General features: G+C 44.3%; 1 protein-coding gene across 3 annotated transcripts in view; it reads left to right on the top strand.

The window, feature by feature from the left end:
* The window catches only part of LOC143788761 (bifunctional heparan sulfate N-deacetylase/N-sulfotransferase 3-like), a 1,150,054-nt gene extending 1,136,851 nt beyond the window's left edge, over positions 1-13,203 (top strand). For 2 of the 3 annotated variants that reach the window (XM_077278642.1, XM_077278636.1), the window contains exon 14: positions 11,808-13,203. In XM_077278642.1, coding sequence (XP_077134757.1) covers positions 11,808-11,972 — 165 coding nt within the window. In that variant the 3' untranslated portion in view covers positions 11,973-13,203. Of the gene's footprint in view, positions 1-11,802 lie in introns of all 3 variants that reach the window. The other variant, XM_077278649.1, reaches the window with a different exon arrangement.
* The last annotated feature ends 2,242 nt before the right edge of the window (positions 13,204-15,445 follow it).

The following is a 15,445-nucleotide window of genomic DNA, read 5'->3' as shown; positions in this document are numbered from 1 at the left end:
AGGCTGCGTCGAGACGTCCAGGAATTTAGGCACGTTCACCGGCTACCTTTAGTGTGTTTGTTAGGATCAGGTTTTGCGGTCAGTCCAGTTACCACCTCCCTAGAGCTCGTTCTATGTTCAGTAACTTAGCTAGTTCATTCTGTGATCCTCAGCCACTAAGGATCATAACAGTACAGCAGGCAAAAAAAGTGTTTAATGCATCGCAGAAGTGGGATAAGAGAAGTCCTGAGTACAATTTTTTTTTTTCCTCTCCCTTTGCTGCAGTCTGTCCAGCTTTTCTCATCCCCTTAATCTCTGGGTGGCTTTGAGTTCAGCTGCAGACATGGATATTCAGAGTCTGACTTCTAGTGTGGGTCATCTTGCTGCAAGGGTGCAAAGCATTCAGGATTTTGTTGTTCACAGACCTATGTCTGAGCCAAAAGTACCTATTCCTGAGTTGTTTTCTGGAGATAGATCTAGGTTTCTGAATTTTAAGAATAATTGTAAATTATTTCTTTCTTTGAGACCTCGTTCCTCTGGTGATTCCGCTCAGCAAGTTAGAATTGTTATCTCCCTGTTACGTGGCGACCCTCAAGATTGGGCTTTCTCCCTGGCGCCAGGAGATCCTGCATTGATGAATGTGGATGCGTTTTTTCTGGCGCTTGGATTGCTTTATGAGGAACCTAATCTTGAGAACTAGGCAGAAAAGGCCTTGCTGGCTCTCTCTCAGGGCCAGGATGAAGCTGAGGTGTATTGTCAAAAATTTCGGAAATGGTCGGTGCTTACTCAATGGAATGAGTGTGCCCTGGCTGCAAATTTCAGAGAAGGTCTTTCTGAAGCCATTAAGAATGTTATGGTGGGGTTCCCCACGCCTGCAAGTCTGAATGACTCAATGGCTTTGGCCATTCAGATTGATCGGCGTTTGCGGGAGCGCAAATCTGCGCACCATCTGGCGGTGTTTTCTGAACAGAGACCTGAGTCTATGCAATGTGACCGAATTCTGACCAGAATTGAGCGGCAAGATCAAAGACGTCAAAATGGGTTGTGCTTTTACTGTGGTGATTCAACTCATGTTATCTCAGCATGCTCTAAGCGCGTAAAAAAAATTGCTAAATCTGTCACCGTTGGTACTATACAGCCTAAATTCATTTTGTCTGTTACTTTAATTTGTTCTTTGTCTTCCTATTCGGTTATTGCTTTTGTGGATTCAGGTGCTGCCCTGAACCTGATGGATTTGTCGTTTGCCAGGCGCTGTGGTTTGGTCCTGGAGCCTTTGGAATTCCCTATTCCACTGAGGGGAATTGATGCTACACCATTGGCTGAGAATAAGCCTCAGTATTGGACTCAAGTGACCATGTGCATGACTCCTGTACATCAGGAGGTGATTCGCTTTCTTGTGCTGCATAACTTGCATGATGTTGTCGTTTTGGGTCTGCCATGGCTGCAGGCTCATAATCCAGTTTTGGATTGGAAAGCTATGTCTGTTTCAAGTTGGGGTTGCCAGGGAATTCATGGCGATGCTCCTTTGGTGTCAATTGCTTCTTCCACTCCTTCTGAGGTCCCTGAGTTTTTGTCGGACTACCAGGATGTATTTGATGAGCCCAGATCCGGTGCCCTGCCTCCTCACAGGGATTGTGATTGTGCTATAAATTTGATTCCTGGTAGTAAGTTCCCTAAGGGACGACTTTTTAATTTGTCTGTACCAGAACATGCCGCGATGCGGAGTTATATAAAGGAGTCTTTAGAGAAGGGACATATTCGCCCGTCCTCCTCCCCTCTTGGTGCAGGATTCTTTTTTGTGGCCAAGAAGGATGGTTCTCTGAGACCTTGTATAGATTATCATCTTCTAAATAAAATCACGGTCAAATTTCAGTATCCTTTGCCATTATTATCTGATCTGTTTGCTCGGATTAAGGGGTCCAGTTGGTTCACCAAGATAGATCTTCGTGGTGCGTATAACCTTGTGCGTATTAAGCAGGGGGATGAATGGAAAACAGCATTTAATACGCCCGAAGGCCATTTTGAGTACTTGGTGATGCCTTTTGGACTCTCTAATGCTCCTTCGGTGTTCCAGTCCTTCATGCATGACATCTTCCGAGAATATCTGGATAAATTTATGATTGTGTATCTGGATGACATTTTGGTCTTTTCTGAGGACTGGGAGTCCCATGTGAAGCTGGTCAGGATGGTATTTCAGGTCCTGCGTGCTAATGCCTTATTTGTGAAGGGCTCAAAATGTCTCTTCGGAGTACAGAAGGTTTCCTTTTTGGGTTTTATTTTTTCTCCTTCTACTATTGAGATGGACCCAGTCAAGGTCCAGGCTATTCATGACTGGACTCTGCCTACATCTGTTAAGAGCTTTCAGAAGTTCTTGGGTTTTGCTAATTTTTACCGTCGCTTCATTGCTAATTTTTCTGGCGTGGTTAAACCCTTGACGGATTTGATCAAGAAGGGTTCTGATGTGACTAATTGGTCTCCTGCGGCCGTAGAAGCCTTTCGGGAGCTGAAGCGCCGGTTTTCTTCGGCTCCAGTTTTGTGTCAGCCTGATGTCTCTCTTCCTTTTCAGGTTGAGGTTGATGCTTCTGAGATTGGAGCAGGGGCTGTTTTGTCGCAGAGAAGCTCTGATTGCTCTGTGATGAAACCTTGTGCTTTCTTTTCAAGAAAGTTTTCACCTGCCGAGCGGAATTATGATGTTGGTAATCGGGAGTTGTTGGCTATGAAGTGGGCATTTTAGGAGTGGCGACATTGGCTCGAGGGAGCTAAGCATCGTGTGGTAGTCTTGACTGATCACAAAAATCTGATTTATCTCGAGTCTGCCAAGCGGCTGAATCCTAGACAGGCTCGTTGGTTGTTGTTTTTCTCCCGTTTCGATTTCGTGGTCTCGTACCTGCCTGGTTCGAAGAACGTGAAGGCTGATGCTCTTTCTAGGAGTTTTGTGCCTGACTCTCCGGGAGTTTCAGAGCCGGCTGGTATCCTCAGAGAGGGAGTGATTTTGTCTGCCATTTCCCCAGATTTGCGACGAGTGCTGCAGAAATTTCAGGCGGATAGACCTGACCGTTGCCCACCAGAGAGACTGTTTGTCCCAGATAGATGGACCAGCAGAGTTATTTCCGAGGTTCATTATTCGGTGTTGGCAGGCCATCCTGGGATTTTTGGTACCAGAGATTTGGTGGCTAGGTCCTTCTGGTGGCCTTCCTTGTCGCGGGATGTGCGTTCCTTTGTGCAGTCCTGTGGGATTTGTGCTTGGGCTAAGCCTTGCTGTTCTCGTGCCAGCGGTTTGCTTTTGCCTTTGCCTGTCCCGAAGAGGCCTTGGACGCACATTTCCATGGATTTTATTTCGGATCTTCCAGTCTCTCAGAGAATGTCTGTTATCTGGGTGGTGTGTGATCGTTTTTCCAAAATGGTCCATTTGGTGCCCTTGCCTAAGTTGCCTTCCTCCTCCGATTTGGTTCCTCTATTTTTTCAGAATGTGGTTCGCTTGCATGGCATCCCTGAAAATATTGTGTCTGACAGAGGATCCCAGTTTGTGTCCAGATTTTGGCGGATTTTTTGTGCTAAGATGGGCATTGATTTGTCTTTTTCGTCGGCCTTCCATCCTCAGACAAATGGCCAAACCGAGCGAACTAATCAGACCTTGGAAACTTATTTAAGATGTTTTGTTTCTGCTGATCAGGATGATTGGGTGACTTTTTTGCCATTGGCCGAGTTTGCCCTTAATAATCGGGCTAGTTCTGCTACTTTGGTTTCGCCTTTTTTCTGCAATTCTGGTTTTCATCCTCGTTTCTCCTCAGGTCAGGTCGAGCCTTCTGACTGTCCTGGTGGTGGATTCTGTGGTGGATAGGTTGCAGCAGATTTGGAACCATGTGGTGGACAATTTGAAGTTGTCACAGGAGAAGGCTCAGCGCTTTGCCAACCGCCGTCGCGGTATGGGTCCCCGACTTCGTGTTGGGGATTTGGTATGGCTGTCTTCTCGGTATGTTCCTATGAAGGTCTCCTCTCCTAAATTCAAGCCTCGCTTCATCGGTCCTTATAAGATTTTGGAAATCCTTAACCCGGTGTCATTTTGTTTGGACCTCCCAGCGTCGTTTGCCATTCATAACGTGTTCCATAGGTCTTTGTTGCGGAGGTATGTGGTGCCTGTGGTTCCTTCTGTTGAGCCCCCTGCCCCAGTGCTGGTTGAGGGCGAATTGGAGTACGTGGTGGAGAAGATCTTGGATTCTCGTGTTTCTAGATGGAGGCTTCAGTATTTGGTTAAGTGGAAGGGCTATGGTCAGGAGCATAATTCCTGGGTTGTCGCCTCTGATGTTCATGCGGCCGATTTGGTTCGTGCCTTCCATGTGGCTCATCCTGATCGCCCTGGGGGTTTTGATGATTGTTCGGTGACCCCTCCTCAAGGGGGGGTACTGTTGTGAACTCTGTTTTTGGGCTCCCTCTTGTGGTCACAAGTGGTACTGTGTGAGTGCTGTCTTTGGGCTCCCTCTGGTGGCTCTTGGTGTCATTCTGCAGGTCTGAGGCTTGTTCAGCTGTCTCGTTATCTGTTAGCTGGTTTTCTATTTAGCTCACTTGGACTTTCAGTGGTTGCCTGCTGTCGATGTATTCAGTGCTATTTTGATCTCTCCTGAATCCCTTCGTTATCAGTCTCGCCAAGAGAAGCTAAGTTTCTGTTTGGTTATTTTTTGCTCATCAGTGTTCAATATGTTTCTTGGTTATTTATCTGTCCTTGTCCAGCTTGCTAATATGTGATTCCCTTGCTTGCTGGTAGCTCTAGGGGGATGAGTTTCTCCCCTCACACCGTTACTTGGTGTGGGGGTTCTTGTATTCTCAGTGTGGATATTTTGTATAGGGTTTTTTACTGACCGCACAGTTCCCTGCCTGTCTTCTGCTATCTAGTATTAGTGGGCCTCATTTGCTGAATCTGTTTTCATTTCTACGTTTTGTATTTTCCCCTTACCTCACCGTTATTATTTGTTGGGGGCTTCCTATATCTTTGGGGTCATTTCTCTGAGGCAAGTGAGGTCTTACTTTCTCTATAGGGGAACCACTAGATGGCAGCAGAATCACTGTCATCCAAACAGAAGCTTACCAAAGAGAAAATAGATTTAAAATGAATTTATTGAAAATGACATGATAAAAATAAGTATATATATAAAAACACAAAACTACAGCATATCCTCTAGGTAGTACCTCATGGGAAGAACATGGGAAGCACAATATAAAAAATGTCCACCTGGACACATTGGATGTATATATATGTGTAGAGCACCAGCCCACCTATGCTCAAAAATGGGCCTATACGTATCTAGGTGCAAATCGCATCCACTTATAAATAGTAACAACAGGTCCCAACTACACAGGCAGACTAAAGTAATAGTACCTATCCGCTCCCCATATGCCTATAATGACCACCAATGATGCATGGCATGACGAGAAGAAAGGTATATATTGAAGTGCTCACCAGATCAAGTAAATAGCGTGCGTCCTCCCACGTCTCCTTCCCAGCGCCCCGACGCGCGTTTCGCCCTGGCTTCTTCCGGCGCCCCCGGAAGAAGCCAGGGCGAAACGCGCGTCGGGGCGCTGGGAAGGAGACGTGGGAGGACGCACGCTATTTACTTGATCTGGTGAGCACTTCAATATATACCTTTCTTCTCGTCATGCCATGCATCATTGGTGGTCATTATAGGCATATGGGGAGCGGATAGGTACTATTACTTTAGTCTGCCTGTGTAGTTGGAACCTGTTGTTACTATTTATAAGTGGATGCGATTTGCACCTAGATACGTATAGGCCCATTTTTGAGCATAGGTGGGCTGGTGCTCTACACATATATATACATCCAATGTGTCCAGGTGGACATTTTTTATATTGTGCTTCCCATGTTCTTCCCATGAGGTACTACCTAGAGGATATGCTGTAGTTTTGTGTTTTTATATATATACTTATTTTTATCATGTCATTTTCAATAAATTCATTTTAAATCTATTTTCTCTTTGGTAAGCTTCTGTTTGGATGACAGTGATTCTGCTGCCATCTAGTGGTTTTCCTATATGTATTTTGGAAGTACCATACTATGTTTATGGTTGGACTTGTTGATAATACGATTTCTCTATAGGGGTAGCAAGTTTCTCAGGCTGCGTCGAGACGTCCAGGAATTTAGGCACGTTCACCGGCTACCTTTAGTGTGTTTGTTAGGATCAGGTTTTGCGGTCAGTCCAGTTACCACCTCCCTAGAGCTCGTTCTATGTTCAGTAACTTAGCTAGTTCATTCTGTGATCCTCAGCCACTAAGGATCATAACAGTCTGCCACTCATTACAGTTGTCCTCCGCTGAACAAAGCAATGCCGCCTGTTTAGTCCTGTTACCAATTTTGAACTGCATTTAGCCTACTTACTTATTTGGGCCTACTCACTGTGTCAGCCTCTCATTACAGTTGTTCTCTGCTGAACAAAGCAATGCCGCCTGGTTAGTCCTGTTACCAATTTTGAACTGCATTTAGCCCACTTTATTATTTGGGCCTTCTCACTGTGTCAGCCTCTCATTACAGTTGTCCTCCGCTGAACAAAGCAATGCCGCCTGTTTAGTCCTGTTACCAATTTTGAACTGCATTTAGCCCACTTTATTATTTGGGCCTATATCTGTGTTTCCTCCTCATCCTGCCCATTGCCCAGCCACTGTTAGATGAGTCTGCTGGTACATTGACCCAGACCACTACATTCCCCTTGCACTCTACACAGCCAGAATCTGACCCTGCTGAAAGTCAGGTTCCCCTTCCTGCATACTACACCACCTTACACGGGGACAAAGAGAAAGGTGCAGATGAAAGTGTAGGTTTCTTCATCAGGTGGGGGGGCATACTCGTTGGCGATGTCACTGGCACAGAGCCCCTCATAGTACGCAAAAGTGTCTCTGCCGGTGGGAGGCGCCACCCACCGTCAAACACACCGCCGTACTATGAGTGGCCCTGTGCCAGTGCCAATGCCAACGAGTGGGCCCCCCGGCTTTCTCAGGATAACAGCACTTGCAAAGTTGAAATACTTACCACTCCCTGCCCCACCGCCATGATGTATTCCGCATTTCCTGGGCCCACGAAAATCTGGAGCCAGCCCTACTCCCCCACAACTTTAGCCAAATGACCCACAGTTTTCAATGCCTAACTATTATTATAAATTAAATTAAGATTGGTAAGCTTCAGTAATAAGAATTGATGCTTTTGGCATTAAAATGGGCACTGTAGGTGTTTTCCTGTCCTCCACTCACTGCCGACTTTGATTCCCCATTGACTTGCACTGGGTTTCGTGTTTCAGTCGGCCCCCAACTTTTCGCAATAATCAGCCGATTTCACCTGACCCGACTTTTCACAAAGTCGGGTTTTGCGAAACCCGACTCGATCCCAAAAAAGTAAAAGTCGCTCAACTCTAGTGAAGACTCTAAGTTGGGTCTCCATTTTTTGGTTTACCTCTTTTGGAAGGGGTGTCAGAACCCCATTATACTATTTCTACTCTGGGAAAATCGATGCCACTTTAGTAATGTGTCAATATTTTTTTTAAATGATTGGACTTCACGTTGGGTCTCCTTCATGTGTGTTGCCTATAGCAGTAGGTCTCCCAGACTGGCAGGCTTGTACTTACTTTCAGTTAGCGACCTGTGTTACTATACTTAAATGTTTCTAGCAAAAGTAGATATGAAGTTGATATTTGTGGCACCTGAGTGTGGTTGAGAAGAAAAGCAGTTTGAGCTGTTGCATAAGATATGAGGGCTCACAGTACAGCAGGCTTTACATCGGTCCCTCACCCACCTCGTCTTAATTTAAACTTAAATTCAAAGCTCTAAATGCTGGCCCAGACTCTGATACCTCATTCATGGGCCATGGCTGACTGCTTCCGTGTGATTATAAAAGGTTATACTATGGGTCAATTGATCAGTCAACTACCGGTGTTACTTTTCTTACATTTTTCTACGAATAGTACTGAAACTGATGTTTGTGCCATCTGAGTGTGGCTGGATAAAAAAATTGGAGGTGTCGCATGAGGTATCAGTGTTCCCAGCTAAGAAGGCTTACACCGCTCCCTTAACCACCAGGTCCTCATTGAAACTTCAATTCACATCAGTAAATGCTGGCCCAGACCCTGATACCTCATGCATGGCCCATGGCTGATGGCTGCTGTGCCATTATCAAATTTCTACTCTGGGTCAATTGATGCCACTTTTCCTTGGTGTCTGCCCCTAATTTTTGGAATTGTTTGGACTCCAAGTTGAGTCTCCTTTATCTTTTTGGCCAGACCTCTCAGAGCACCAGGCATACACCTATCACTCATCAATGTTTAAGAAATGCAGGTCCAAGCCATGTCCCATGCATCCATGTGAAGCGCCCCCACACCGCCGCAGGGCCGAGGGGCACCCGGAGCCGGGCCTCTGAGAGTCTCTGTCCAGTTCTGGGGTTGTCACGGTGGCTAGACCCGGTCCGTGGCCCTGTCTGTCAGTGGGGGACGTCCAGTACAATAAGTGGTGTTGTAACGGTGCAGTTGTGGGGTGCAGGTCGCGGTAAATAACGAGGACACCAGGTTGCAGTCTCTTTACCTCTTTACTGAAGATCTCTGAGTCCTCAGTCCAGAATACGGCTCACCAGGCTGCGCAAGGCCGGCCGGTCCAATGACACTTCCAGAGTTCTCTTCACAGGAGGAAATCTGTGCCTTCCCCCTAGCGCTATGTGTTGTAGTCCTTCCCTGCTGCGCTTACGGAAAGTACCCCACAACTGGTGTGTCTGTTTCTTAAGTTCCCTCACAACTCGACTAGATGATGTTCTGCTAATCCTCCGTCCCTCCCTGAGGTTCGGGTAGGAACGGCACCCGTTTGACGGGTAGGCCTGGAGTTCTTCCGGGACCCTAGAGACGCCCCTCTCCCACAATTGCCTCCCAAGACTTCATAGGTGATTTGAGTTAGACAGCCCGCCTGAGACTGACTGTCCTGCCGCTGTTTGGAGTATTGCTTGAAGCTGAATGTTATTCTACTCCCTCGGCGTTCCAGCCACCAGTAGTGCGCCTCAGTAGGATGTTGCTTCGATCTTACAGCACAACTCCTACTGGTATTTCTCCTTTGCGTGATCCCGTTTCTCACTCAGCACAATCTATCTCTCTTCTAAGCCTTTCTTGGGCACCGCCGCTACCCGGAGCAGGCACGGTCCCGTTACGTTCGTTCTCGTTGCCAAGCCTCTGTCAGGATCCCACCCCTGACAGAGACCCTACTGTATCTTCCCCTACAACACCCTCTGCCACAAGGTGTTGCCTGGTTCCAACCCAGTCAGCTTTCTGATCTAACTTCCTGCCTGACCCCCAGTTTACCCACTATGGTGGGGAGTGGCCTAATGAATAGCACCCTTAGCTCCCCCCGGAGGCCCGGCTGTGAAATGTATTGGTGTCTGTGATACCTGATCAGATGAACTCCTTCAGTGCCATCGGACGCACCATAGCTCCCCATAGTGGCGGAGCCACAGTACTGCAACGACCAGGACTCTGGGGCGCTGCACATGCTGCGCAGTCATACTATTTGTAATCTGGGTAAATTGATGCCACTTTTCCTGGTATCTGCTCCTAATGTGAGCTGTTTTAGTAGCATTTTGGCCCCCCTGACGACACATCTATGCGTTTGGTTTTGCCTCCCATTGAATTCAGTAGGGTTCGGATATATTCGACAAACATCAGGATGTTCGCAGACCCGAACCTTGAAAGGTTCGCTCATCTCTTAAAAAGAGTACCCATCTGTTAACATATAGTTAACCGTCAAAGAAGTACTAGGATAGTACAACTATTGTATGCCGAACAATCTATTTCCGAGTGGACCAATAATTCAGTAGGTGACATTTCATCATAATTTACATAATTAGCAAGAAACTGAACAACTTTCTTAGCAGCGTGGTGTTACAATAATGGTCTTGTTTCGTGTTACTTTCTCCATGGGTGTTGAAAATCTAGACATTTCTATAATTATATCCGTGTGTTATGTATAATGCTGTCATGACAATTACCTGACTTACACAAGCCTTTAGGTAATTTGAGTCGACTAAATTTTTAATGAAGTGTTCTGCAATAAAAAAAAGTGTTCTCCCTGCACGCTACTAATGTTACTGGTAGTTTCCATTTTATTAAATGAAACGCTGATCTTTAGAATGAAATGATTGAGCTTTTGGTTTATGATTCTGATTTCTAAAGTTAGTCATCTGCTTAATTTACACATTATAATAATTAGAGCTGCTCCTCGTATGCTCATTATAAGGGGATGCAATCTCTACTCTAGAAAAGTAGATAAAACGTCTGAAATCTCCCAGCTAACAATCACTGGCTGCTATCCAAAGTGATGTGCTCTTTACAAGGTACTGTAATTTGCAGAAGTAATGTGGATTTCTGAAATGAGGGGGCTGGGATTGAAACGCAAAGAATTATCCTTCTTGGCAAAATTCAGCATCTTTTGAATATATTACACTTCCAGGTTCACAGCAGATCTTGCCAAACTAGTAAGTAAATGAATTTTTTTGTGTTAAAGGGAACCTGTCACCAAGCTTTTGGCAAGTAATCTGAGACCAGCGTGATGTAAAGGCAGATACCCTAATTCCACTGATATGTCACTTAGTGGACTGCTTGTTGTAGCTTTGATATAATCACTTTTTTATCAGCAGGAGATTATTACTAGAAGACTAGTCAATCTACTGTCAAGTAGACCTCCATATTCAAGAGCTCTATGTAATGCTAGCCCCACCACTGATTGACAGTTTTCTGCCTATGCACAGTGTACACAGTAAGCTGCCAATCAGTGGTGTGGGCGGGATTATACAAAGTATACCATTTCGAAAACTGGTAGGTTTTATCAAAACTACATCAAGCACCTTAGTAATTGATACTTTACTGTAATCAGGGTCTCTGCCTCTACATTGTGCTGCTCAGATGGGATAGCAAAAATTTAGTGACAGATTCATTTTAAAGAGAACCTGTTAATTTTTTGCTGCAGGTTCATATAGCTTTTGTTGAGTACTGTGTATCGATACTGCTGAAAGCTACTTTGTGTGATGAATATTTGGTTTCTCTGTGGACTGAGGTTAAGCTACCATACATGATACAAAAGCCTCCAGAACCAGTGAAATTTGCTGAAAAATTCTTGCATGTGGAGGTCTTCAAAGTCAGTCAGATATTGGGACAAAGATGTGTCTGGCAGCAGCTTATTTCCCCCTCCAAACTGATGCAAACATGCACGATCAGCCATGATGATCATGCATGTTTATGGTAGAGCCAGTAGAAATAGACGGTGGCCAAATGGACACTCAGGTGACAGTTATCTCATGTGCATGATGAAGAATCAATTATTAACATATGATATGTGCCATTTAGCTGCCAACACTCATTCCATACTTCTAAATATACCATATATTTGGAGTTAAGGGGTCACACAAATTGTGTATATGTAGTCTGTCACTATGTAGACACAGGAGTACATGTAATCTGCATACCCAAAATATTAGGGTATTGTTCAGTCAGTCTATTTCCAGAGTTGCACTGAAACCCTATTAAAAAGGAGCGGCAGTGTGCATGACCAGTCTCTACTCCATTCATTCCCGATGGACATGCTGGAAAAAGACAAGTGTAGCACTCCATAGGGAGTAAGTGAAGCAGTGGTTGAGCATGCACACCGCCGTTCCGTTCTAGCAGGGATAAAAGTGCCCTGTTCTGCCGATCGGTGTGATCCACCATCAATACGCCATCACCTAGACTTCTTTTCACTGGACATCCCCTTTAATGTATATTTGGTAATATCTAATAAGTATATATTATTTCTTTTCAGTGCAGAACCTTCTTGTCAAGTTATTACCAAGATCACAATGTGGAATTATCAAAACTTTTACACAGACTTGGTCAACCTCTTCCTTCATGGCTGAGACAAGAACTGCAGAAGATCAGATAGCACAGAGACCGGCGGACCCTTCATTGTTCAGCATCTCTTCACTTATGTAATAAATACACGATGGGAGGAATACCAGACATTCCCTGTTCTCCATATGCCGGCATGTGGATTCCATCACACTCTCGTGGAGGACAATGGCAGGTGATAGGCGTCATCCTCGCCCAGCGTGAACTCTATCATGGATATAACCGGTTGATGCAATGTTGGTGGTAATGGCAAATCATTTAAACAGTAAATAAAACATTTGATCATCTGATTTTACAATAAATATTTTTTTATGTTAATGAAAACTTATGTCACATATTGATGATTAACTTGTTTTTCTATATGATACATGCTGATACTATGGGTACATTAATCGAGCATGTTGAATGCTGCTACTTCATTTGTTATACCAAGCTGGATATTTCATTAAAGGGGTTGTCCACTTTTGTGGACAATTTCATTTGGCTACTTATAGAGTAAAAGTCATTTTAATTTTTATTTCATAAATCAATGGAAATAAGTAACTTTGTAAAATATCTTATCAGAGGGATCTGCTTCTTTCTCTACCCGGGCTGAGCTTTCACTCAATTCACGAGTAAAAGCTGTATTCATTGAAGACAGATTGTTCTATTACGGAGAAGAAGGGAAAAGCTAGTGGCAGACAGTCATTTTTCTGCAAGTTCTCCTGAAACACTACTTTCCTAGCACTACCTGTCATCTCTGATCTCACTAATGGGAAAATCTGTATTCACTGAAGACAGAGTTTACCTGTGAATTGAGAAATTTGATCATTTCAGGATATAGTAGGATAAATTATAAAAGTTATTTACTTTCACGTGTGCTATTGATTTATAAAAAAAAAATAAAAACTGTTACTCTTTAATTGCATGTACTTTGGGCTAAAAATTATGTTTTCAATTTGATGTCCTTAAAAATTTTGCACTGTTTTATTTGTACTTCATCTTTGTTTCCCTGCACATTAAACTTTCATGTAGTCTGTGGTAATAAGGCGGCTGAGAGCTAATTAAAAAATAGATAAGCGTTACTGTCAGGATAAGCTCACTGACACATTCTCAGTTAAGGTACCTTCACACTGAACGATATCGCTAGCGATCCGTGACGTTGCAGTGTCCTGGCTAGCGATATCGTTGTGTTTGACAGGCAGCAGCGATCTGGATCCTGCTGTGCCATCGTTGGTCGGAGCTAGGAGGCCAGCACCTTATTTCGTCGCTGGATCTCCCGCAGACATCGTTGAATCGGCGTGTGTGACGCCGATTCAGCGATGTCTTCACTGGTAACCAGGGTAAACATCGGGTTACTAAGCGCAGGGCCGTGCTTAGTAACCCGATGTTTACCCTGGTTACCAGTGCTAATGTAAAAAAAAAACAACACTACATACTTACATTCCGGTGTCTGTCCCCCGGTGCTGTGCTTTCCTGCACTGTCAGCGCCGGCCAGCCGTAAAGCAGATTACAGCAGTGACGTCACCGCTGTGCTTTCCGGCCGGCGCTCACAGTCAGTGCAGGAAAGCACAGCGCCGGGGGACAGACACCGGAATGTAAGTATGTAGTGTTTGTTTTTTTTAACATTAGCACTGGTAATCAGGATAAACATCGGGTTACTAAGCATGGCCCTGCGCTTAGTAACCCGATGTTTACCCTGGTTACCCGGGGACCGGCATCGTTGGTCGCTGGAGAGCTGTCTGTGTGACAGCTCTCCAGCGACCACACAGTGACGCTGCAGCGATCTAGATCGTTGTCTAGATCGCTGCAGCGTCGTTAAATGTAACGGTACCTTTAGTCCTTTCCGCAGCCTGCAACAGACAGTATAACACAAAAAACTAGTGATGAGCGAATATACTCGTTACTCGAGATTTCCGATGCTCGGGCGTTCTACGAGTATTTTTTAGTGCTCGGAGATTTAGTTTTCATCACCTCAGCTGAATGATTTACATCTGTTAGTCAGCTTGATTACATGTGGGGATTCCCTAGCAACCAGGCAACCCCCACATGTACTTATGCTGGCTAACAGATGTAAATCATTCAGCTGCGGTGATGAAAACTAAATCTCCGAGCACTAAAAAATACTCGGAGGACACCCGAGCGTGCTCAAGAAATCTCAAGTAACGAGTATATTCGCTCATCACTAATAGACACATTTATAATGAAAACAAGTTACAAAAATATTTTTTAGCCAAAAATGCATGCATTTAATTAAAGGAAAAAATATTCTCCAAACATGGACAACCCCTTGAAGTGTTCCTACTGCCAGTATTATGCAAGACAATACAATTTTTATAAACAATTTAACAGGGTTGTACAGTTAAGTAAAAAAAATTTAAACATCTTAAAATGATAAAATATAATAAAAAATCAGTACTTACCTGACCATTTCCTTGCACAGAAAGATGACCACTGCAACTAATCATTGGCCGCAGTGGTTACTCGCTCCTACCGGAAATTGCTTACAGTATGATCACATGTCTGTGCGGGGACGACACTACTGGAGCAGAAAATACAGGAGCAGAAAATACAGAGACTGTGGTGGGAATGGCAGCTGTGTCTGAATTTTTTACTATTTTATGCCATTTTAAGCCTTTTGAAAAAAATACTTAGCAGGACGACAGAAGAAAGTGACCATTCTTATGTATCATTAAAACATACAAGCTGTTTTAAGAAAAGTGATTTCTATCCATTATTATGCAGTCATAGAAATTGTTTTGTATCATATTTGCACACTAGATACTCTGAAATTAAACCTATCTTCCTTAACTCCCTGAGAATTGGCTCCGCATTCTTTATTTTCTCTTAAATACAAAAAAATTTAAAAAAAAAGGATTTAAAAAATATGTATCATCTTTCTTTCTCGTCTATGTTTCTATGGTACACTGGTCATTTATTAAACAGGGTTGTCTGCTTAAGAACATTTCTGTTTTTAAGTAGGGTCCCCTGACAAAAGGCTGATCACCCCAACTGACTGTAGAGAATGTGGATGGGAGGAGGTGGGGGGTTGTGTTCAGTTCCCCTGATGCACAGAAATGAAACTGTTTTCTTTTAAACAAATGAATTGTTCTTCTGGATGGCATCCTCCCCAAAGCCACCATACACAGAATGATGAACTCCACATATGATACCCACAGATCCCCGTAATGGTGGCCCACATGCTTCTCCTACAAGGGAATGTCCATTTATCACCTTGTCCCCTTTTCCCTGACATGCTGTTACGGTTTTTGCTTTGCACTCGGAGACACCATGGAAGGCATGAAATGATGACGTCTTCGCGCCTGCTGTGTTGAGACGCTCAAGTCGTACAGGCTGGAATTGTGGAAAATTGAGTCGTTGGCTCCTTTCTCCACCAATTTGACTACTGATATCTGCATCTTGAGGGTCCCTAGTATTCAGACACTGGTGATATTTAGATAAAGGTGGGAGGACAGTCTATAGGCCACTGCTTCCAGCTCTTAGGCTGTCCTGGTCTGTCGATAGTAACGGTCAGAGGGCCGGTGGGCTGCAGTTTGGTCTAATCTAAAAGATGAGAG

The sequence above is a fragment of the Ranitomeya variabilis genome, chromosome 1 (genome assembly GCF_051348905.1).
Source record: "Ranitomeya variabilis isolate aRanVar5 chromosome 1, aRanVar5.hap1, whole genome shotgun sequence".
In the NCBI taxonomy this organism is placed as follows: domain Eukaryota; kingdom Metazoa; phylum Chordata; class Amphibia; order Anura; family Dendrobatidae; genus Ranitomeya; species Ranitomeya variabilis.
This window is presented reverse-complemented; position numbering and strand designations above follow the sequence as displayed.